Here is a 22,585-nt window from a genome sequence, read left to right on the forward strand (position 1 = left end):
GCAACAAACGTTTTAGCAACATCTCATCAAACAGGACTAGTTTTTTTCTCTTAAATGTATTTTTTTAAAATGGTCAAATAAAATTCACATTTTGCGTGGTTTAAACAATAAACTCTTGGAATACAAAGCAATTAAATTATATGGCTAATATGATATGTTTAGAAATATACAAATTACTATAATTTTTTTTAAAGAAATGTGTTAAATGAGCAAAATAAATCTTTGAACATACTTTTGGCAGATGAAACTGCACCAGTTACGTATTTCCTAAGGGCAAATAATTTAAGAGCGTTTGAAACACCATATCTGTCAGGGATAAATGTAACTTTTTGGAATTAGCAAATTTGATGTCAAAGTTTGACAGGAAATTTCAGAGATGCATATGCCAGAGTTAATCTGTTTTCTCCATAAGAAGTTTTTCATACAATAATTCATGATGCCACAATTGTTAATTGTAAGTACACGTAGCTACATTTTACACTGCTAGATGGCGTATATAATAAGAAATTAATTTATTGAATCAATAATTTATAGTAGAAACTGAGGACATAAGTGATATGTAAAAACAATCAACACCAATTTAGCTAGTAAAATTACTTTTAAATTAAAAAAATACAAAGTAAAAGTGCAATTTATGAAAGATTAATAAGAACATGAACTTATCATACTGATAGATATCTTAAAAATTGATTTTTCACTGTTGCAATATTTGATTTATCATTTACTAATTGGAACCAAAGCTTCAACACTTAATGGAACACTTTGGGAATACACTCATTTTATTCGCAATTGGCCAATGATCAGTAATGAGATAATTTAAAACACTGTGGAATTTTGTCATACGCTTTTATGATTTAACTTTTTAGGTGTAACATTTTCATCAACTATTTCCCAATGATCTTTAACTTTGAATGACGAAATATTTTTATGTGTAAGGAATTTTTTAAAAACCCAGAAACTCGTGACATTTTTTCTTCACTACTGAAATCAGTCAGAGTTAAGATTTGTAAATAACGCGAATATTTATTCCATGTAAATCTCTCATATGTATACGTCTCCTATTTTAGTTACTAGGTAACTGGTATATAATCTCAAAACCCTTTGTGATTTAATTATTGAATTTTCATTAACCATTATCTTACATACTAAAGAAAGAAGCTATATAGACAACTGTGAATATTTCTATGTATATATACCGAATACCCGCATATCTTCTCAAATGTCATTGAATACTGTGATTGCATTATAAGTTTATAGTCGTTACACATAATATTAGCAAAAAACTCAAAGCTACGAAATAGAGCCTATTCACGCGGTTGGACAAAATTGCATACATGTACAACAAAGATCACACTATACAAATGATATTAATATTTTCTGTTGTAGAGTTACATATCACAAAATCATTACTTCCAAAATCCCAAAAGCAAACCATTTTGTTTCTGGTAAGGTTTCTATCGTACAGTGGATGGTGATTTATTTCATTGGGTTAATAAAAATTTAATTATCTTAATATCCCCAAAGATACTCGTCCACTCCACACTTTACTCATTAAAAAGGTTATGTGACGATAAATTCGCTTTGGTATTGAACAAGGCTTGAATTTCATCAGGAGCTGTCCAAATGATTTCATATAATCTGTGCAGGTTACGTTAAGGAAAAAACCTATTACTTTTACACTTTATTTAAATAAATGAGTACTTAAACCTACCAAGGATAAACCTTATTTGTATGTAATATATTTAAATAAAAAAGACCAGGGAAAGCCCACTATTGGCTGTATAAATGTGACTTGATTTAAATTGAAAGCCTAGTATGAAAATTAAAAAAACTAGACAGGCCTATTTTTATCAGAATAATTTCAAAAACTTGAATTCAAGTAGGCTATAGATTTGGTATAGCTATAGTTTACAATGATATGCTAGAAAATAATATCAAATTGTACAAGGTACCAAAATGGTGTGAAAATTTGGTACATTGAAAAGCTTTGATATAAAGACCCACTGGCTAACAGTTACAGCATTTATGCTTTAAACATAAATGCATCATTAAGACATCAATTTCTATGTCAGGAAAAGGGTATCATCAGTTTAAAGATATTAGATTTTGCCATCTCATTTTATGAAAATGACAACGTCACCATATCTAGTTTTGTTTCTCTTAATGGGCTAAATATATTAAAGGGAGCAGAAACTAAATTGAAAAATCATAACCCCTTTTAAGACCAGGTTGGGAAATATGGTAATATTTTCCAATGGATTTAAAATCAAAGATAACGTTTAACTTATATAAAAGGGCCATAAATTTAATACAAAGGGAACCATTTAAATTTCCCAGAGTTAATAAAAAATTTTGGTTGGGACTCATATATCTATTAAAAATATTTAACTTTTTAAAACTTTGAGCTGATATGCTCAGTTGCAACCTTAAAAAGGCAAAAGTGTAGGAGAGAAAAACCTTTTAAATAATATGCAGTTGACTATCTACCCGAATTGCTCACAGAGTTTTCCTGTACACTAATTTAGCCAAGTACACAGATAACGTACTCTTTTCAGGAAACGAGTACACCAACTATTCAGAGTAGACCGATCCGTGCCGACCCCGGGGGGGGGGGGGGGGGGGGCGGGGGGAGTGGATAAGGGAATGATAGTAATTAAATTTAATGTATATAACAGATAGATTTGGTCAAAACTAGCCTTGTTTAATCTCTAACTACTCAAGTAAAACTCACCAAATAACCACTTTAAAAGAATTATTGGGTTAAGTAAACTATAGAGGCATTATTGCTTTAATTTGTTTGGCTTGTACCTGGTAGACCGTGTCACGTAGATAACATGGGTATTTTTTTTGCCACAAACCAGTATTTCATATTTTAACAAAATTGTTTATGTGCCAATTTTGTGTGAAGCTTCTAAATTTTTTAGGCTTACATCTGGTAGACATTGTCACGTAGATAGCATGGGTATATATTTTTTTGGCCGCAAATGAAGATTAATTTTTTCATTTAATCTAAAAGTTTGATAATTTTTTGGGAATTTTTACATTTTCTGTTGTAATTATATTTTTCAAGTGTTCACCGAAACCACTGCTTTGGTAGCCCACACAACATGTTTTTGAGTGCGGTAGATTTAGCAAATAAGTCTAACATGTATTATTCCACCAGTTTATAAAACTAAATTATGTCTTCGGGCAAAAGTGATTCTAGTGGTGAAACAACAGATTCTACTGGTGAATCGTCTGATGACAGCGAAATTTACGAAGGTTAATTGCTGTTCACTTTATTCGAATTGGATCGCCTACCGCGTAATTCCCCTAAAATGATCGAATGGTTGCAAGAAAAAAATCTTTTGGCATAGGGCTTTGATTGTGTGAAATGCAATCAAAAAATGCAATTATACCCAGATTACTCGGCACTTGACCGTTTTGTATGGAAATGTCGCTGTTACTATTTACGCAGTATCAAAACAGAAGAAAATTCAGTGCAACACCGAATTTTCTGTTTAAGGAATCTCCATTGTTGTTAAGATATATTTTGCTGAGAATTTACTTTTTCACATTTTATATCCCTTACCAAAAAATAAGTTGGATTTTAGTTTGTATTTAGTTGGTATACACATTTTAGTTGATATTAAGTTGGTTTTAAGTAGGCTCAAGTTGTCAGCATATTTCAATAAACAAGTTAAAGGGGTAATAAATTGTTATTAAGTTGGTGGTAAAATATTTTTCTTTAAGTTGGTAATTAGTTTCTATTTAGTTAATATTTAGTTGGCATTTGTTTACTTTAAGTAGTTCCTAGACAAATTATTTTTTGGTAAGGAATACCACAAACCTGCCAGGTTCGGGCAAAAGTTACGACGCGTTAGATTGTGATCCCAATTTTAGGCATTTTAAAGTTAGCCGTTCGTTACACTTTAAAGACCCTGAAACTGGGACACATACTAACCATATAGAGGGCCTTTGGGCACATGCAGTGGCGCAGCTGATGGTCCGCCGAGCCCGCGGGGGCCCCACTAACCAAAAAAAAAATTAAAAGGGGGGCCTCATAGAGATTTTTGCGGGGGGGGGGGGGGGGGGGGCTCTGAGTTCTCAGCTACGCCACTGGGCAAATGCCAAACAGGCTTTGCCAACTTCAGGTAGGAGGAGAAGGTTTATCCCCGGTTATCTAGCCACCGTCATGTTTAGAAGCAGGGCAAAACAGCAAGGAAAAAATGTGTTTTTGGAATTTTTGAAAGCTGCGGCTTTGCTTCATTCACCTAACCCTTGAAACATTTGTAAATTTTTTTGGATATTAAATTTATTGTTGGTGTATTTTTGGTTTTCTTAGAGGGCGCCACAGAAGCTTCTATTGGCTTAGGCGTATTATGTACCCAGCTCTCTTTATGAATGAAGAAATAAATGCTTTTGAAATATTTAAGTACAGTTTAACCCTAAAATTTGTATAATTTTTACCCATTGCACTTTGCCTTGGTTTTGAGATTTATTGAAATCTTGGGTACTACCCCATGCCAAAAAATAAGTTGGCTTTTAGTTTGTATTTAGTTGGTGTACACATTTTAGTTGGTATTAAGTTGGTTTTAAGTTGTCAGCATTTTTCAATAAACTAGTTAAAGGGGTAATAAGTGGATATTAAGTTGGGAGTATGGTTTTAGTTGGTAATAAGTTGTTTTTATGTATGGTTTTACTTGGTATTTGTCTCAAATACAAACTTAAAACCAAGTTCCTAGACCACTTAATTTTTGGTAAGGGACTGTATCCAACATGAGTGTCGTACCAAAAAAAAACTATAAACTTCCAAAAATTGTCAAAATGTTTAAATTATAATAAAAATTGAAATCTTCATTTGCGGCCAAAAAAAACCCTTGTAATCTCTCTATTGTATCCGCCGAAACATAGGGAAAAAGAGGCCGCTGTACTTTAATTTCGCCGAATTATTTTTAATTAAGGCTATTTTCGCAATTTGCATTCCTTACCGGATCATCTTTGACCGGAATCTAACCCACGACCTTTGGCATTTATCCCAATTCCACTGGCACTGTCATTTATCTAGAGCCTATTAAGGGCTTGTTATAATTATTACTTGATTTGAAAATGTTACAGTATAATCAACAATGAAAAAAATTACAAGATAGAATATAATCAAACCAGAGGTCGCAGGTTTGATTCCTGCGCAAGGTGATATCAATTTTCAGTCTGCTACGGAATGCTGATGGGCAAACTAAAAATCCTTTTAAATAATTCTTCCATACAGATTATAAATTCTGATAATTTACTTCTTCAAGAAGTCATTTTGGGTCACACCCTAATAGAAATATAATTGGAATGGTTTGTTTAAAAAGAAACTGAAAAGGATATATCACAGAGAATGGAGGACAACCTCCATTGATGTAAAGAACGTAAGAATACCCATCCTTTCCAAGACCTTTTACAGAATAGTAGAGAGGAAGGTAGTTATGCCTTCGAAACATGCGACGTTCGTAAAACTGGATTGCTGAAGCGTTAGTTGTGAGGACATGCAAGTATATGGCTTTGCAAGTGTTGCTGTTTTTCTCTTGACCAGATGTTAAATGAGCTATAAGGTTATCTAGCAACATAGTGGCTGAAAAAACAAAAAACATAACCTTAAAAAAATAAGCAAGGTTAGATTTTTTAAATAATTAGAGCTTAACAATTATATTAATTGGTGTATGTTCCATTTTCAACACTATATCACAATACTAATCAACTCAGGCTCTTTTTTAAATTAAGATATGCCACAAAAGCTTCAAATACCCAACTTCTTAGAAATAAATACTCAGTATCACATTCTAAGACTTGCTATACTTGCATCATCGACTTAAATCAAATAAAAAGGTATGAACTTTTTTACTAGTAACCTATTACTATTAAGTTGGCCCCCCTCTCTACAATTTTAAAAACTTTCATTTGCGATCGAATGCGACCTCGATGCGAAGCAATGCGACGGTCTTACTTTCGAATGCGACAGTTGTGTTAACTAGATAATCGATCGAACCAGATCGAGAACCATCTAAGGCGGGCTACGTCAAACATAGCCCCCCCCCCCTTTCAAATATAAATACGGAAACACTCCTAATCGAATGCGAAGCAATGCGACAGCTTCATTCACGAGATAATTAAACTTGAAATCAATTATTAATTTACAAAATCGTATAATAAGAATATGTCTTAAGAAGCCATGGTAGTACTCCGCCAAAAAACTATACAATGAATTTAATGTTTTTAGTTTTAAACAACTATATACAGGGTGGCTTAGGTATTTGTGGCCAATACGTTCTATGGGAGAGTATTATTCCACTGAAAATAGGTTTTTCCCTACTATCTGATTAAGCTATTAAACTGAAATGTGAAGTTAAGGGGGCGTCCATGGTTCTCGATCTGGTTCGATCGATTATCTAGTTAACACGGCTGTCACATTCGAAAGTACGACCGTCGCATTGCTTCGCATTGACGTCGCATTCGAATAGCGGTGATTATTTGTCTTAATTCCAACATGGGGGGCGAGCATTAACCTAGCCCCCACAATTGTTTATTTAATTATCTCGTGAACCGAGCTGTCACATTACATAATTATGGTGTCGCATTGCTTCGCATTGACGTCGCATTCATTTAAAATGAGGTCGCATTCATTTGAATTCATTTAAAATGAGGTCGCATTCATTTGAATTCATTTAAAATGAGGTCGCATTCATTTGCATTCATTTAAAATGAGGTCGCATTCATTTGCATTCATTTAAAATGAGGTCGCATTCATTTGCATTCATTTAAAATGAGGTCGCATTCATTTGCAATCATTTAAAATGAGGTCGCATTCATTTGCGTTAAGTTAGCCCCCCCCCCACTTACGATAGCAATTATCTCGTTAACTAAGATGTCGCATTCGAAAGTAAGGGTCTCGCATAACGTCGCATTGAGGTCGCAATCGAATAAAGGTGTTTGGAGGTCTCAACTGTTATAGGGGGGCTCGCGTTAAGTTAGCCCCCCCCCACTTACGATAGCGATTATCTCGTTAACTAAGATGTCGCATTCGAAAGTAAGGGTGTCGCATTGAGGTCGCATTCTATTGGTTGTGTTTCCGGGTTGATAGTTGAAAGTGGGGGGCTGTCATTAAGTTAGCCCCCCTTTTGTTTTAATTATTCCAACTTAACAATTATGTCGCATCTTTTTTTTAGTTTCGCATATGGTCGCATCAAGGTCGCATTCGATCGCAAATGAAAGTTTTTAAAATTGTAGAGAGGGGGGGGGGGCAACTTAATGGAGCCTATTTTTAGTTACATATAAATAACTAATACAAGCTTATCTTCTCATGTCACTGAATATCATGATTGCATTATAAGTTTATTGAAGTAGAGTATTGAACCCGACTTAAACTGGGTTTCTTAAAGATGCAGCTTTGAAAACCACATTCATATCTTTATTTAGGACTATATATGAGGGGGAGGTAGAGCTTCACGTAAACATGTGCAACTCATAATTTAAGATTTTACGATTACAACACTGGTCTTTGAAAATAGCTCACCTATGCCATTTCTCCTGTATTCCCTTACAACTCCTAATGTTAATATATAAGCCACTTCTGTTCGATTTGGAAAATATGATGCTAAAAGTCCTTGATCCTAAGAAAAGAACAATTCAATAATTTTAGTTTAAAGTAAACTGCAGTAATAGGGTTTATTTTTATCAACATTGGTGAACTGATAATAATCTCCCACATCAAAAAGCTGCTGGGCCTGTGATGCAGGTGATTAACTGGCAAGAAATATCAGGATCACGCAACATTGCACATTCATTTGCAGTTGAAAATAAAAAATATTACCAATGTTGCGCCATCCAAACATTTCAGGTCACTGAATAAACTACTATTTTACTACTGGTAGCCTAATTAGAAGGGAAAAGTCACAGACGGATTTGGTTATGGGATAATTTCTAAATATATATAAAACTTTGAATCTACAGAAGAAACATCTAAATTAAAAACTGAAACTATGAAACAACTCAGAACGACCATAGACATTTGACTTTAGTAGACAACGATTACCTTCCATCTATTCACCCCTAAAAGCATAAAAAAGTTCTAAATTTTACGATTTCTTACCTAAATTTAATGGTCATTTAATAAGCGACTATAGCCCTAGACCTTTATGTAAAAAAGTATTCTGTACATACAAGGTGATCCAATAAAAATCTATTGTTATTATTATTATTATTATTATTAAGTGTTAGATTATTTTTAGGTAAATCGAAGAATTGTGGGATATAATATGAAACTTGATGATGTCAGAGTTATGGCACTTAATTATAATGTTGTTTTAAACTTAACGACCAAATCCCCCCATTAAATTTGACTTATCGGACAAAATCAAAATTTGAAGTGTTTTCTCACAATTTGTTTTTGCAATTTACAAAAAATTTTAAAATTAATTCCCTCTCCAATTTGAATATCTTATTACTCAAGTGACTAACGCCTTATTTTGAATGCAATAAATAGAAATATATTTACTTCTTTGTTGCATTTTGTTTGAGGCTTTATTTCAGAAACAATTAAACCTATTATTTGACACTTTAAGACTGCAGCCAAACTGAAGAACTTCGTATTTGAGGTGATTTCTTCATACCAACTATCTGGATACTCGATTGGAAACCATTCTGTGCATAGCCGTTTTACTTCTGGCATGTCATCAGGACAGAGAAATCGAAGTTGAACATTTGTATCATTGCAAAGGGGGACCTTTTCGCTCATTCAGTTGGTTTGCACCCATTTGATATCACTAAACCAAAGACAAAATATATTTGTAGGCATAGTTATAGATAAAACAAATTATTTGGTATTTGCACATCTCTCATACTTGTAGGTCCATGTCAAATCACAATGACGTTTACATTAAATTAAATTAATAAATAAAGAAAATTATAAAAAAAAATTACAGTTCAAAATATCAACCATGAAAAACTATTTTTAGTCTAAGAAAAATTATTTAATTTTTAGAAATAACAAATTCTTAGAAAAGGAAATTCCATGACGATAGTTTCAAGGTGTTCACGCCACTTTGCTAGTAAAATACTTTTCTAAGTTTCTTTGACATAGAAGCCAATTCCTGATTTTCAGAATGATTAATATGTCCATTTTTGAGATCCAGTACAGGTGAATTAAATGGCTAACTTTGATTTATGAGATGACTCTTATTTTGAGCTCATTACTTGCTTCTCTGCCAATTTAAAGCAGCAGACGAACTTGTAAAGAAGATTACAATTCAAAACAATCCTTCCTTAGTATTTACACGATTTATTTTGTACAGAATTTTTGTTTTTCAAATCCTTAACTTATCCAGGTTATCCCTGACCTTTTTTGTAATATACCTGGTAATTTTCATGTTTTCATAGGTGAAACAATTTTTTAAATATCACAAACTTAATTAAATTTTATAACCGAATAATGAGATTGTCTCTCTCCTCCCTCAGGAAAAGGTGCTAGGGATGAGCGCGCAAGAGAGGACACTTCATTTTTAGCCAACTATATTGGGAATAGTCTCATTGACGCAAAGTTTGTTGACTAATAAATCCCCGACTTCTCCCTGACCTTTTACAATATTATTTAAATCCCTGAATTTTTCCCTAATTTGGAAATCCCCGACTTATACAGGTTACGTACGAACCCTGTATTACCACACAGGAGTAAAAAGTGTAACAATAAACATTCCAAATACACCAAAATTACACCAATAGTTTACAGCGTAGTGTAGTTATTGTAACATGAAAATGCAAACAATTTGGAAAAGCATAAAACGTGTAAGCTTTCCATCTCAAGGTAAGCAAATATTTGTTCTTTGAGCTCTCTCTATTAACAAAAACATAACCTAAAATTTACTAAATTTCATTTTACGAGAAAAATAAACCCCCCATGAACAATTTTTTCAACTTAAATCAACACTGAATTTCTAAGATTCAGTTTTAAGGGTTTTGAACCGAATCCATGGGTAGTGGTAGACAATGCTGCTCAATCTGTCACAGTATTACCCAAGTAATTGTCAGTTCTATAAATTAAAATTTAATTAAGATTAAGATTTTGGGCATAATTTGTGACTATATGATATTTTTTTTAATAATATATTACATTATTATTAAAAATGCAAATATCTTAGATTTAAAAAAATTATAAAATAAACTGAAATTTTGCTAATCATCATTACTTCAAAATTAGTGAGGTGCGCAACCACATAGTCTGACCTTTTGAGCTATAAAAATTAATAAAAATTCCTGCTTTTAGAATATTTGCCTTCAAAAATTAGCCTTATATATCTGCAACTGCTTTAAGTAAAATAATCTCATGGTTTATGGAATGAGATTTTGCAATTTTATAGCTTTGTTTTAAAAAACCAATATTACCTGAAAGTAGCTAGGGATGCACTAATATGGGTACAGCTGATATATCGGCTACTCGTGATCGATCGATAATATCGGACGATATATTAACAAAATTTATCTATCATAACAGTAGTGCCCCTTACCAAAAAATAAGTTGGATTTCAGTTTGTATACTCATTATTAGTTGATATTAACTTGGTATTAAGTAAGCTCAAGTTGTCAGCATATTTCAAGTTACTAGTTGAAGGGGTAATGAGTTGATATTCAGTTGGTAGGAAAATTCTTCTTTTGCTAAGTTTGTAATTAGTTGGTTTAGTTAGTCAGGAAGTTACATATTATTTTTAAGTTGGTTTTAAGTAGTTAAATGTAAATGTCGATTCTGGTTTAATTGGAAATAAGTTGATTAATAAAGACGATTTAAGTTATTTTTTAGTAGGCATTTGTCCCAAATACAAACTGAAAACCAAGTTGAATTACAAGTTGTCGTAAGTGGTTTTTAGCCAACTTATATTTTGGTAAGGGATGTATATGATAAAATCATTGTAAAAGACGGTTCAGTACACTGTCATACCATTTTATTCTAATTTTTCATAAAAAAAGTTTGCAAGAGCATATCCGAACATGTTTCTTTTCATTTTACGTGATACATATTTTCTAACACAAATCAAATATCAAGGTTTTTTATTTGTTTACACTCGTAACCCCCTGTCTAAAAAAGGTATGATCTAGCTTCTGAAGTATGGAGTACATGGCGCAACCAATCAAATAAAATGTTATCATTAGTTAATTAATCGATAATTTTCTTATTTTTAAAATTGTTTAATTAAAATATTTTTCTAATACCGGTATCGGCCAATATTGGCTTCGTTTAAACTGATATTGGCTGATACCGATAATAGAAAAATAGGCCGAGCTAACAGTGCATCCCTACCTAAAAGCAAAATTCTAATTTACTTACAGGGAAAACAAGATGATTTCAACATATTTGAATTTTAAAAGTTGAGCAAAATTTTATTTAAAAAACATTCAACATTGAAAACTACCTTTTTTTTGTTTACAGCATTGTTCTTCTCTGTAAACTGAAAAGGCTAATTATAATTTCTACTATGGGTGCATATTATTAGCTTAAAAATTGAAGTACGAAAAACCATGTAACATGAATTACAAGGTTTTTGATTTCAATAAAAAATAAAACAAATAAGCCCTTTCCACAGCGATACATGTGAGAGTATTGCGGCTAGCCCGGCTGCAGATAGCCAATAGCCTATGTATCCTTACCAAAAAATAAGTTGGATTTCGGTTTGTATTTAGTTTGTATACACATTATTAGTTGATATTGAGTTGGTATTAAGTAGGCTCAAGTTGTCAGCATATTTCAAGTTACTATTAAAGGGGTAATAAGTTGTTATTCAGTTGGTAGGAAAATACTGCTTTTGCTAAGTTTATAATAGTTGGTTTTTAGTAGTCAGGAAATTACATAATATTTTTAAGTTGAATTTTAGATGTTTCCCTAGTAGGATTTAAGTTGCTTTTAAGTAGTTAAATGTAAATGTTGATTCTGGTTTAGTTGGAAATAAGTTGATTAATAAAGAGGATTTAAGTTATTTTTAAGTAGGCATTTGTCCCAAATACAAACTGAAAACCAAGTTGATATACAAGTTGTCCTAAGTGGTTTTTAGCCAACTTATTTTTGGTAAGGGATACACTAATTAATATACTATAAAACCTCTGCAAATTTTACAAAGTTTGGAACTGAAATACTCTGAAGAAGACCCTTTTAACAGATGAGAAAACTGCAAAATCAATGCAGATACAGTAGTTCCCAGGTTGTTTTTTGCGAGGCAAGAGCACTAACTACATTTAAAACTCCCATTTTAATAGACATTAAAATTTTGATACGAGTAGTGAAAACAGCAGTCTTTTATAACAAATAATTCTAAGATATAGAAATATATAAAGCATGCCCCTTACCAAAAAATAAGTTGGATTTCAGTTTGTATTTAGTTTGTATACACATTATTAGTTGATATTAACTTGGTATTAAATAAGCTCAAGTTGTCAGCATATTTCAAGTTACTAGTTGTAGGGGTAATAAGTTGTTATTCAGTTGGTAGGAAAATACTTTCTTTGATAAGTTTGTAATTAGTTGGTTTTTAGTAGTCAGGAAGTTACATATTATTTTTAAGTTGGTTAAGTAGTTAAATGTAAAAGTTGATTCTGGTTTAGTTGGAAATAAGTTTATTAATAAAGACGATTTAAGTTATTATTTAGTAGGCATTTGTCCCAAATACAAACTGAAAACCAAGTTGAAATACAAGTTGTCGTAAGTGGTTTTTAGCCAACTTATTTTTTGGTAAGGGTGTGCCTAGCAGTCTTTTATAACAAATAATTCTAAGATATAGAAATATATAAAGCATGTGCCTTAACTATGTCCCAATTTTTCAAATAAGCTCATGAAAAAATATTTCAAAATATCTTTCAAAATGTAATTTGAGGCGGTGAAATATTTATCCTATACTTTTAACAGTACATCTTATAAGAAAAGCAACTCAACAGGAGGGAGCAAAGTATATCAATTAAAACCAAGCAACAGACCAATTACTGAACCCCTTCTTAAAAAAATAAAGGAAAAAATTCAATTTGTTAAGTGTTTGCAAAGTAAAATGTCTTTACTTTACAGAACTGTCTAAGAAGACTCATCTATGTGCATTTGAGTGGTCTTTTAACTTAAGTGGAAATTTCAAAATACAGGCCAAATTTTTGCAATGCAAGATTATTACCAATTAAGGAAGTCAAAATTATTTTAAAATTACTTTTTTTAAATTAAAATATTCAAAGATCTGATAGTAAAAATTTATATTAGTTGGCAGCCAATATTGCATTTAACTATATCACAATACCAAATTTTCACATTAATAAAGTGGTCAGCATATTTCAGTAAACTAGTTAAGTTGGTAATAAGTTAGTTTTAAGTTGGTGGGAAAATGCCTTTTTCTTTAAGTTGGTATTTAGTTGGTTTTTAGTGGTCAGAAAATTACATATTATTTTTTAAGTTGGTTTTAAGTGGTCTTTATTAAGTAACATTTTAAGTAAGTTTAAAGGTGGCTTTAAGTGGTCTTTATTAAGTAACATTTTAAGTAAGTTTAAAGGTGGCTTTAAGTGGTCTTTATTAAGTAACATTTTAAGTAAGTTTTTTGTTGGTTTTAAGTTGTTTTAAAGTAGGTTTTTAGTTGGTATTTGTCTCAAATACAAACTTAAAACCAACTTAAATAGTTCTTAGACCACTTATTTTTTGGTAAGGGTTGTTTATAAAGAATAATGATAAGTTTATATAATAGCTTCAATGGAAGACATTTGATATTATAGGAACTTATTTTGTCATCCATCCCCATATTTATAACATTCTGAGAAATGTTATTAACTAAATTTTAGTAATTCAATTGCAACTTGTGATTTCAAATGTAAATAGAGAAAAAATAAATTTACATAATCATATCTACGTCAACACATAAAAAATAAGCTTCCAAGCCTTCCATTTACAATTCTAGTGGTTGATATGAAGACGCCTAGCTGATTATTAATATTATTATTAATACAGCAGCTGTTACTTTGCACTATATAATCCTAGTTGTTTCACTTACATGACAAAACAGTGAAAAAGAGTTGCTGATGGAAGCCTATTCTTTAACCAACTTCGAACTTCCCGTTCTAATTTGATCACATAAGAGTAACAATCAACCAATATCCATTGAAATTAACAATTTTTTGATAATCGACAGTTACTCCTTCTAAGCAAAATAAAAAGATACCTTTATTTGAGGAATCAGAAAAGTCTGGAGATAATAAAACACAGAGAAGCAAAAACAATTAAATGACTGCCATTACCCTCTTATCAGAGACAAGCGACAAACAAACGTATAACTGACTAGTCCAACCCAATGTTTCTCAATTATGACTGAGTTTTTGATACTGGCAGCTAGAATGTCATCAGAGGAAAAACTCATAATTGCCAATATCTTTATTCTTTCTTAATACAATTTTTTTAATTTAATATTAAACTAAACATTATCTTTTTATTTAAAAATTTAAATTGTTATCATCTTGGAAGGTACAAGTAACTCTCATCCACGTGGGTCAGGTCTTTTTAAGTATTTCTTAAGTGTGGAGTGTTCCTGGTGGCGATTGCCAAAAACAGAACATTCAAAAATGGATCAAAGATAACGCAAAAATTGTTTGAACACATTTTTCACATATGCCTAATTTTTACCAATAGCGCTAGGATAATGACAGTCATTCAATTAATAAAAAATATTTTTTTAAGGAATTGGTACATCCGTTTGTTAAATTAATTGAAGAAAGGAATCAGATTTTAATTTAAACAATGAAAATGGTCAACAAATCAAGAACTTGTAGCAATGCTGATTAGACAATGGTTAATTGATAAATATTCTGATAAAAATAATCAGTTCATTATGTGGTTGAGGTTAATTTTGCCCTCTCCAGAAAATAACAACCATGTCTGTTAATATAACTTAAATATTTCTAGGAGCAGTTCAAAGTGAAAAGTTTTATCCATTAACAGTTAAATAGATCAACGTTTAGCGAAATATACCCGCGAGGTCACAATTCGCAAGTCTTTCGACCTTTATTTTATATGACAGGGTCATTTTGGCACTTACAAAATGTCCAAAAATCATATCCCTCTACTGGTGGAAAAGTTATCACTCTTACGCTCATTAAAGCGAGTATTCCCACAATGCTTAAACAAATTTCTCTACAAGTTTCCAACACGGCCTTCATCCGTGTAATATCCTTTCCCTCAAAACAGGCTCCTTGTCATGCAGGTGGGCTATGTATACACATTAACGAATCTATAGTTACTCATGTGCAAAAATGTTACATGGAGCTATCTTGTTAGGTAGCATCAGGTTTTTAACATTTGACCACTCCTGGTTACATATTCACACATGCACTTTCCTGTTAAGCCCATTTTTCCTGATAGAGTGATGCACATTAGTTTCCATTTGTGCCTTCTCTGGGGAAATTCAAGGCCGCTAAAAAATCCCTGTACGAAGTCAATTCATTAGTCCAAACGGACATCCATAAAACAGTATTGGTACCAAAATAAAAGAGATTAAAAATATCTATCATAAAAAAATTAAGAAACAGAGCGTGGTATCTGTCATATTGTTCTACAAAAGCTAATCCTAATGGAAGTTAAACATTAAATCACAATATTAAATACATTCGCGTTTATTGACTATGCACTGCTCGGTGTTTACTATTTCTTCAACTAGAATCAATAAATTATTTAAAATAAAGTTCACCTGGGTGATTGTTGAATGTTTTTCGTGATAAAATTTAAATTTTACGAGAACATTTAAAATGATAATTACAATTATTCTTAACTTTAAAAAATAACTAAACACTGGGCAAAAAGTTTCCAATAGCGTCTGCTGTAATATTAAAAAATGATTCAGTTCATTTTCAAAATCAGGGCTGTACATAAGATTTAAATATTGTTTTTAGAGAACAGAAAAGAAAACTAATATAATTATAAGAGGAAAAAAACAAGAGAACTAAAGGGAAAATATATTGATAGAATTTATACGGCTTACGTCACTAAAGGTGTGCTTTTTAAATTTCAGAGCGTCGTCTCTATTAGAGTAGTATCATCTCGTAGCTTTGGCCATGGCCGCCATTTTAGGCGCGTTTTTTTCTCTATAGGAAAAAGCATGGGTGACGTTGCGTTATGTAGCACTGACACTACTCACATGGATATGTGCAGTATTTAGAAGGCAATGGTATGGGCGCTACCGTAGTAGCCGTAATAGGCTTCGTGTGTAGTTTAAACTTTGGTCAGAAATATCGCCACCTACCGACTGAGTTTTAAATCGAATGTGTGAAAGCTGTCTGCTAATTTAAAATTATCTCGATATAAAAGCTAAAGAACTATCATATTCAAAAGTCGACTGCTATTTCTTTACACATTTAGTTGGCAGCTATTAAAGTAGATGGCGCTATACTTTCTAAGCTCGAAGTTTATAGTATAAGCATATGTAACATAATTACTCATAAGTATGCCACTAGCACTATTTCTTCACTAACGGTTTGTTTCACAGATATTGCGTCATCTGTACCCTACGTAATATTTGACGTCATATTTGATGTAATATTTGACGTCATCAAATCTCATATGCCAATTATGCCGCAATTAGCTCTAATTCTGATAAACCGACGGCCATTATTTTTCAGAGACTCAGGTTCTAAAATAAATTTTCATTGTCAAATAAAAGAAGCAGGTTTCTTGAAAAAAATAGTAGAAATTCAGGTTGAGCTTTTCTGGGGCATCAACAAGCTGGGAGTCTTTACAGATTCTTTTGAGCCTAGGCCTAACTCTACTAGGCTTGGTATGATTTTTTAAAACGCTGGTGGAATATCCCACTTCGACGACTTGTTCCATTTTCGGAAAGTGATCTCTGAACCAAACCGTATTGGAAATTTTCCCCAACCTTTTCTTTTTCTAAACTACTCATTATTTAACTTCATCCGCACAAACCAAGCGAGTTTATAAATATCAATAAAGCTACATTGGGCTGACTAAAATTCCGATCGTTCAAGTCTTCTCAGACGCGTTATTTAGTGACCAATTGAAGCCCGACAAACCCATCAAGTCGAGACTAGAAGTAGCGATAATCGTACATGTCCAAATACGTAGCAAGGGCCTTCCGGAAGGAATTCCATTCCTGTACGGAAGAGGGGAGAAATGAATGTTTGCGGACGGCAAGTCTGAATACCGGAAGGATCATAGAGGCGACCCGTTTCCCTCTTGGTTGGCGACGCCAGTCGGAAAAGACCACCGAAAGGGGGGCGAGGGCACTACATGAGCTATAAACCACGCTATTTACGATAATGAGACGCTTAAGACAGCGGTGCAAAGCTAGGGTGTCCCATTGGTGGTTTTTGAGCACGTTTGTCATCGACGTACTCCAAGCGAATCTAACGCTGGTTGCGAAGCGAAGGGCTCACCGCTGGATATTGTCAACCGTGTGTACGATGGGGACCAGATGGCCGAACAGTATTCCCGGATCGGGAGGACGTAGGTTTAAACTCCTAACGACTTCGTCGCAAAAGAGCAGTGGAACAAGTCTCGGCGGATGAAACTAAGGGCCTTAGCGGCTTGGGCGATGACACGGTTGATGTGGGTGGACCACTCCCGGGTGTCTGTTAGTGTCACTCCAAGATATTTTTGAGAGGAGACGGTGCACAGGTCAGCGCCTTGAAGGACATACTTCGCTGAGTGCACTGGCTGACCAACTCTGTGAAGTGAGAGAACTGAGCATTTTACAGAGTTTAGCGGTAGCAGCCACAGCTAACACCACTTGCCGATGTTGTCGAGGTCGGAAGTACAGTTTTCAACGCAGCAAAGGAGGTTTGTCTTAGTGCTGACGCCACTATGAAAACCGCGCTGGGAGGGACTCATGAGGTTGTGTTGGATGAAGTCAGCCCAGATGGCGGACGCACTGACATGTGGTTTTGAGGACCTGTGACAGTAGTGCAATCGGACGGTACTCCACTGGGTCAGATCGGTGTGACGTTGGCCCGACGCCAGTCGTCCGGAATTTCTCCCGTGTCGTAGGAGAGCTGGAAAATGACACTCAGAGGAGCTGCTAAGACATCGGCACACCTGCGAAGGACCCCAGCCTGGATGCCGTTTGGGCTGGTGAATGCCTTTGACTGAGTAATTTATGCCGTACATTGGTGGGGCGCGGGCTTCCCGAAAGAGGAACGGTATCCACATCGTAAGCTGGAAAAGAACGCCGGTATGTCTGTCCGGAGCAGGAGAGGTCAAGGACTCCAGTCCCTTTCGCTTTTATAGAGACGAGCTGGTAGAACTGCTTCCTGTGGGTAGTCAGGTCGGAAACCACTTTGTCGACATGATCAGTGGCGTAGCTGATGGTCCGCGGGGCACGCGGTGCGGGGGGCCTCAAGCTTCGAGGGGGGATAACTATAAAAAAATTAAAAAGGGGGGCCTCATAGAGATTTTTGCGGGGGGGCCTCTGAGTTCTCAGCTACGCCACTGGACATGATTGGTTCACGCGGCATGGAAGGCGTATTTGACAATGGCACGATGGCGAGTACTGGGACTATAGTTTTCACTTTTAATTCTTAAACCCTCTTTGGGTATGGGGTAAATGTGGAAATTTCGATTATTTCAACAAGCACTATATAAACAGTAACTTGCAGGGCCTGGATCATGGAAATACTACTTCTGGGCGATTTCCTTGAATATGTTTTACTTAGGCGCTAGCTTCTTTTAGGAAACGCCTATGATCTAGCGTCTGCTACAGAACAGTCCAATTAAAAAGTCATAAAAATATAAGCAAACGATGGAAATTTACGAACAATGATGAAGAAAACCTATCGCAACCGTATATGAAGGGTGTAGTTCTCTACTTTAGATGGCGTGTGTTTTCTACCTTATTCTTGCTAAAAAGTAGAAGTACTCCTTTTTACAGTAGTTTTTCACAAAATTTTGCTACTGTTTAGAAAACGGGACTAATACTTGAAGGCGACTTGCAATTTGCATACTAAGCTTTTGTGTCTCGTCAATGACAGGTGAAGAAGTATTTAAATATAGAGATGTCAAGATAAGTGAGAGCGGGCCGAAGCTTTGAGTTTAAGCCTCAAGGGACTGACGTTTTCGGTTTCGCCAACTCAAGCATAGTTTGCCAACTCTGGAAAATGTTGGTGAGTCAGATGTGTGACGATACTAAATATACTTTGGTGAAAAACACTATAGTTTACTAAAGATTTAATTTGAGCCGTAAACTAGTGAAAACACCTAACTTCTAATTTTTGTTATTGGTTTTAGTCAAAGTTTTTCAACTTGGCTTAAGTGTTTTTAAAAAAATTGATTTCTCATTTAGGTTTAATGCAAATTATATTCCGATAATGTAAAAATTTATGATACATTATTTTTTAATCGTGTGATATTTGTTTTTCGGAAATCGGAAGTTTTCTGGGCTTGGTATGCAATTTGTTTTTCAGGCTCTGGCAACGCTGCTGAGAGAAATCCTTTTATTCGTGCATGGTGCGGTTGCTGCCACGTGGGAACCGTATTCCTTTGGTAAATTATATTATATTAAATTATATTTAGTTTTAAAATTTAGTATTGTTAGATGCGTTATAATTGGTATAATATCCATTTATTTTTTGTGTTAAATATAGTTTGATTATTATACGTAAAAATTAATCTCCGTTACATTACTGTAGTAGCCTAGTTAAGGCTTAAGCGTGAGGATAGCGTGGCCGGTTAATAGGCCTAGAATTGTAATGAAACTATACAATTTCTGATGATTTAATAACAGTATGGTGTTTTAAAAGAAGTCTTAAATTTCACAATGGTGTATTTTTCATCTTATATTAAATATTTTCAGCGGGGATATTTTATTTTTACTTCAGTAATACACCTTTACATCTACTTCTTTTTCCAGAGATTTAAAACACGTGAAACTGCTGCCTTCATCTTTGCTTAATCTCACTATCTTAGCATTAAGAAATAATTGTTTCAGAAATATTTAGGATGGGTATCTACCCTTTAAACTTTTCTTTTTAACATAATGTCTGGTGTGAATATACAACATTTATTGATTTAAAATTTAACAGTTGGAAAGTAACCTATTTTAAAAAAAATCAGCTAGACTAATACCCAAGTAACCAACCTAGACCCAAGCCATCTAGCTGACTTAAATGTGATTATTACTCAGCTCACAGATCTTAGTATTCATAGTTTAGAGCAGGGTTCGTACACAACCTGGGAATGTTGGAATTTGAAAATGACCCCTTAAGGCTGGGGAGAGATAGGACTTAGAGGGTTGGTTCTCAAATTGTAATGCAGAACTCCATGATGGGGATAGTTGAAGTGGCAAGAAAGATAACTGCTTCTCACGCAACTTTATTTGGTTAAAATAAGTTAAAGTTGACTTTTTCTTCTTAATAACTATAACTATTTTTGGGCAATTGAGTAGTGTTAACATTGACAATGCAAATTAATGCTTAATTTCTTTTTTGTAGGTGTAAAAAATGCCACGAATTCCAACTGTACATTCAAAAACTTACGTAACTCCTAGACGTCCTTTTGAGAAGGAACGATTAGATCAGGAGTTAAAACTAATTGGAGAATATGGTCTAAGGAACAAACGAGAAGTATGGAGAGTGAAGTACACTCTGGCCAAGATCCGTAAAGCTGCCAGAGAGTTGTTGACCATGGATGAAAAGGACCCAAAGCGACTTTTTGAAGGTTAGTATTTTAGATTTAAGATTTTATTTATAGAATAATTAAGTTATAATATTAAACAAATTTATTATGTTTTACTAACTGTATGGCAACCCCAATCTGGTAAGTTTGCGTAAAAGATTCTCCAGGATAGCTATACCACCAATATCCCGGTACTAAAATTGTTCTCCTCAGTATCATATACACTACTGTTATGATAGATAACTTTGTTAATGTCAGCCAATGTATCATGATTTTATTTTCCAATATTATCAGACATGAATAGCCGATATATCGGCTGTACCCATATTAATGCATCCCTAATTGCTGTAAGAGAGAAATAAATGTGCTTCTCTAATCTAACGTCGCAATAGAGTAGTTTCAGTTCGTAGCTTTGGCTATGGCCGCCATTTTGTGCGGGATTTTTTCTCTATGGGAAAAAGCATAGGTGACGTCGTGTCACGTGATACTGAAATCATTGTATAAATGGAGGTTGATTTAGAACATTTTTTAATTCCTTTGTGAACATTGGTTAGTTTAAATCAGAGTTTAGCATCTCGGTTAAAGTAAAAAATACAATTCTCAGCATTAATATTTGTTTTTTAGGAAATGCTTTGCTAAGACGTTTAGTGCGAATTGGTGTCCTTGATGAAAACAGGATGAAACTCGATTATGTGTTGGGTCTTAGAATTGAAGATTTCTTGGAGAGAAGACTCCAAACCCAAGTTTTCAAGCATGGACTTGCCAAAAGTATCCATCATGCTCGTGTTTTAATTAGACAAAGACACATTCGGTAAGCTAGGCCATATTTTTTTTAAAGAAACTCATTAACTAATTTTTAAATGCTGTTATAACTTTTAATTTTATCTACCCTTTGCAACAAAGAAAGGATTATAGAAATGTTTCTGTAGAGTAACACCCTAAGTCTATAATATTATCCATGTTTGTTACTTTGGGGAATATTTTACTGAGAGCTAGTAACGTAGTGACGTCATCACAAGAAGAAAGTCTACCCCTAGTGAGGCACTGTCAAAGGGTACGTGTGACGCGTGAGCAAGTGGGTGCAAAATGCGGATGAAGCCCGTAATGCAGTCTGTCTTGTGAAAGCTCTCAATAAAACTTTTGAATGTAAAGAATTGGAAGTGTCACACTTATGTAACAATATTTTACACTTAGGGTAACGCTAGTTTAAATAGTGGTTTGTAAAATTTATGTAGGTTTATAAAATAAGAATACTTTTAACCTTAAGAGTATTAAGAAAAGCCTTGCGGTAGGTTTTTCAGTATACCAGATTGTTATTTTAGTTAGATGTTTAATTATTGTTTCTTTTGAGAAATTCATCAAAAATTGACATGCACTTTAAACCTCTGCCATTACGAAAATTACAAAATTTGTTTGTTTCAGTGTAAGGAAGCAAGTGGTCAACATCCCATCATTTATTGTGAGGTTAGATTCAGAGAAGCACATTGATTTCTCCCTAAAATCTCCATTCGGTGGTGGGCGACCTGGACGTGTTAAGAGGAAGAACTTGAAGAAGGGACATAATACAGGCGCCCAAGAAGATGAGGAAGAAGACTAAACAATGTTTTTTTCTCAATAAAATAATTGAAAGTTTAATTCATTTAAATTGCTTATTTTCAATGCACCAGAAATACATGAACCAAATCAAACACTTTTTTGTAAGATGAATTTTAAAATAGGTTTTCCGCAAGCAAAAATTGTGTAAAATTTTTTATGTGCATTTTGAGAAATATTAATCTGTTGATACTGAATATATTTGGAGCCTTGAAAAAGGTTTTTAATAAGGGTGTGCGAGTCCTGTTTTTTGAAATTCGAGTCGAGTCGAGTCTCGAGTCTTAGAAACTTGGACTCGCGAGTCCTCGAGTCCAAATATTAAGGACTTGATAAAGCTTTCGAGTCCAATACGAG

At 33.7% G+C, this 22,585-nt stretch overlaps 2 protein-coding genes across 6 annotated transcripts; one reads left to right on the forward strand and one right to left on the reverse strand.

Moving 5' to 3' along the window:
• Window positions 1–497: 497 nt before the first annotated feature.
• On the reverse strand, window positions 498–15,820 carry Naa60 (N-alpha-acetyltransferase 60). Of its 5 annotated transcripts, none has more exons than XM_090156435.1 (5): window positions 15,705–15,820; window positions 8,516–8,783; window positions 7,535–7,631; window positions 5,352–5,596; window positions 498–1,639 (listed from the first exon to the last, which is right to left on the reverse strand). In XM_090156435.1, exons 2-5 carry the CDS (start codon window positions 8,753–8,755, stop codon window positions 1,505–1,507), a joined length of 717 nt encoding a protein of 238 aa, XP_090012561.1. In that variant the 5' UTR covers window positions 8,756–8,783; window positions 15,705–15,820; the 3' UTR covers window positions 498–1,504. The 5 variants fall into 5 exon arrangements, with proteins under 5 accessions (XP_090012561.1, XP_090012564.1, XP_090012562.1 ...); XM_090156438.1 differs by lacking the exon at window positions 15,705–15,820 and adding an exon at window positions 15,623–15,651; XM_090156436.1 differs by lacking the exon at window positions 15,705–15,820 and adding an exon at window positions 14,019–14,108.
• A 3,574-nt stretch (window positions 15,821–19,394) lies between these two features.
• Window positions 19,395–22,277, forward strand: RpS9 (ribosomal protein S9). Its single transcript, XM_090156363.1, has 4 exons — window positions 19,395–19,507; window positions 20,455–20,680; window positions 21,263–21,449; window positions 22,061–22,277. The coding sequence occupies exons 2-4, from the start codon at window positions 20,464–20,466 to the stop codon at window positions 22,233–22,235; spliced, it is 579 nt and encodes a 192-aa protein (XP_090012489.1). The 5' UTR covers window positions 19,395–19,507; window positions 20,455–20,463; the 3' UTR covers window positions 22,236–22,277.
• Window positions 22,278–22,585: the final 308 nt, after the last annotated feature.

The sequence above is a fragment of the Leiobunum rupestre genome, chromosome 8 (assembly GCF_980474605.1).
Source record: "Leiobunum rupestre chromosome 8, qqLeiRupe1.1.hap1, whole genome shotgun sequence".
In the NCBI taxonomy this organism is placed as follows: Eukaryota; Metazoa; Arthropoda; class Arachnida; order Opiliones; family Sclerosomatidae; genus Leiobunum; species Leiobunum rupestre.

Bases quoted from the DNA above. Each gene is read 5' to 3' on its own strand.
- Naa60 (XM_090156435.1), bottom strand. From the start codon at position 8,755: ATGAGCGAAAAGGTCCCCCTTTGCAATGATACAAATGTTCAACTTCGA. The intron at 5,597-7,534 runs GTGAGCTATTTT...TTGTTTTTTCAG, and splicing joins ATACAGGAGAAATGGCATAG to CCACTATGTTGCTAGATAAC. The intron at 1,640-5,351 runs TATCCTTTTCAG...GTAACCTGCACA, and splicing joins GTCCTCCATTCTCTGTGATA to GATTATATGAAATCATTTGG.
- RpS9 (XM_090156363.1), top strand. From the start codon at position 20,464: ATGCCACGAATTCCAACTGTACATTCAAAAACTTACGTAACTCCTAGA. The intron at 20,681-21,262 runs GTTAGTATTTTA...TTTGTTTTTTAG, and splicing joins CCCAAAGCGACTTTTTGAAG to GAAATGCTTTGCTAAGACGT. The intron at 21,450-22,060 runs GTAAGCTAGGCC...TGTTTGTTTCAG, and splicing joins ATTAGACAAAGACACATTCG to TGTAAGGAAGCAAGTGGTCA.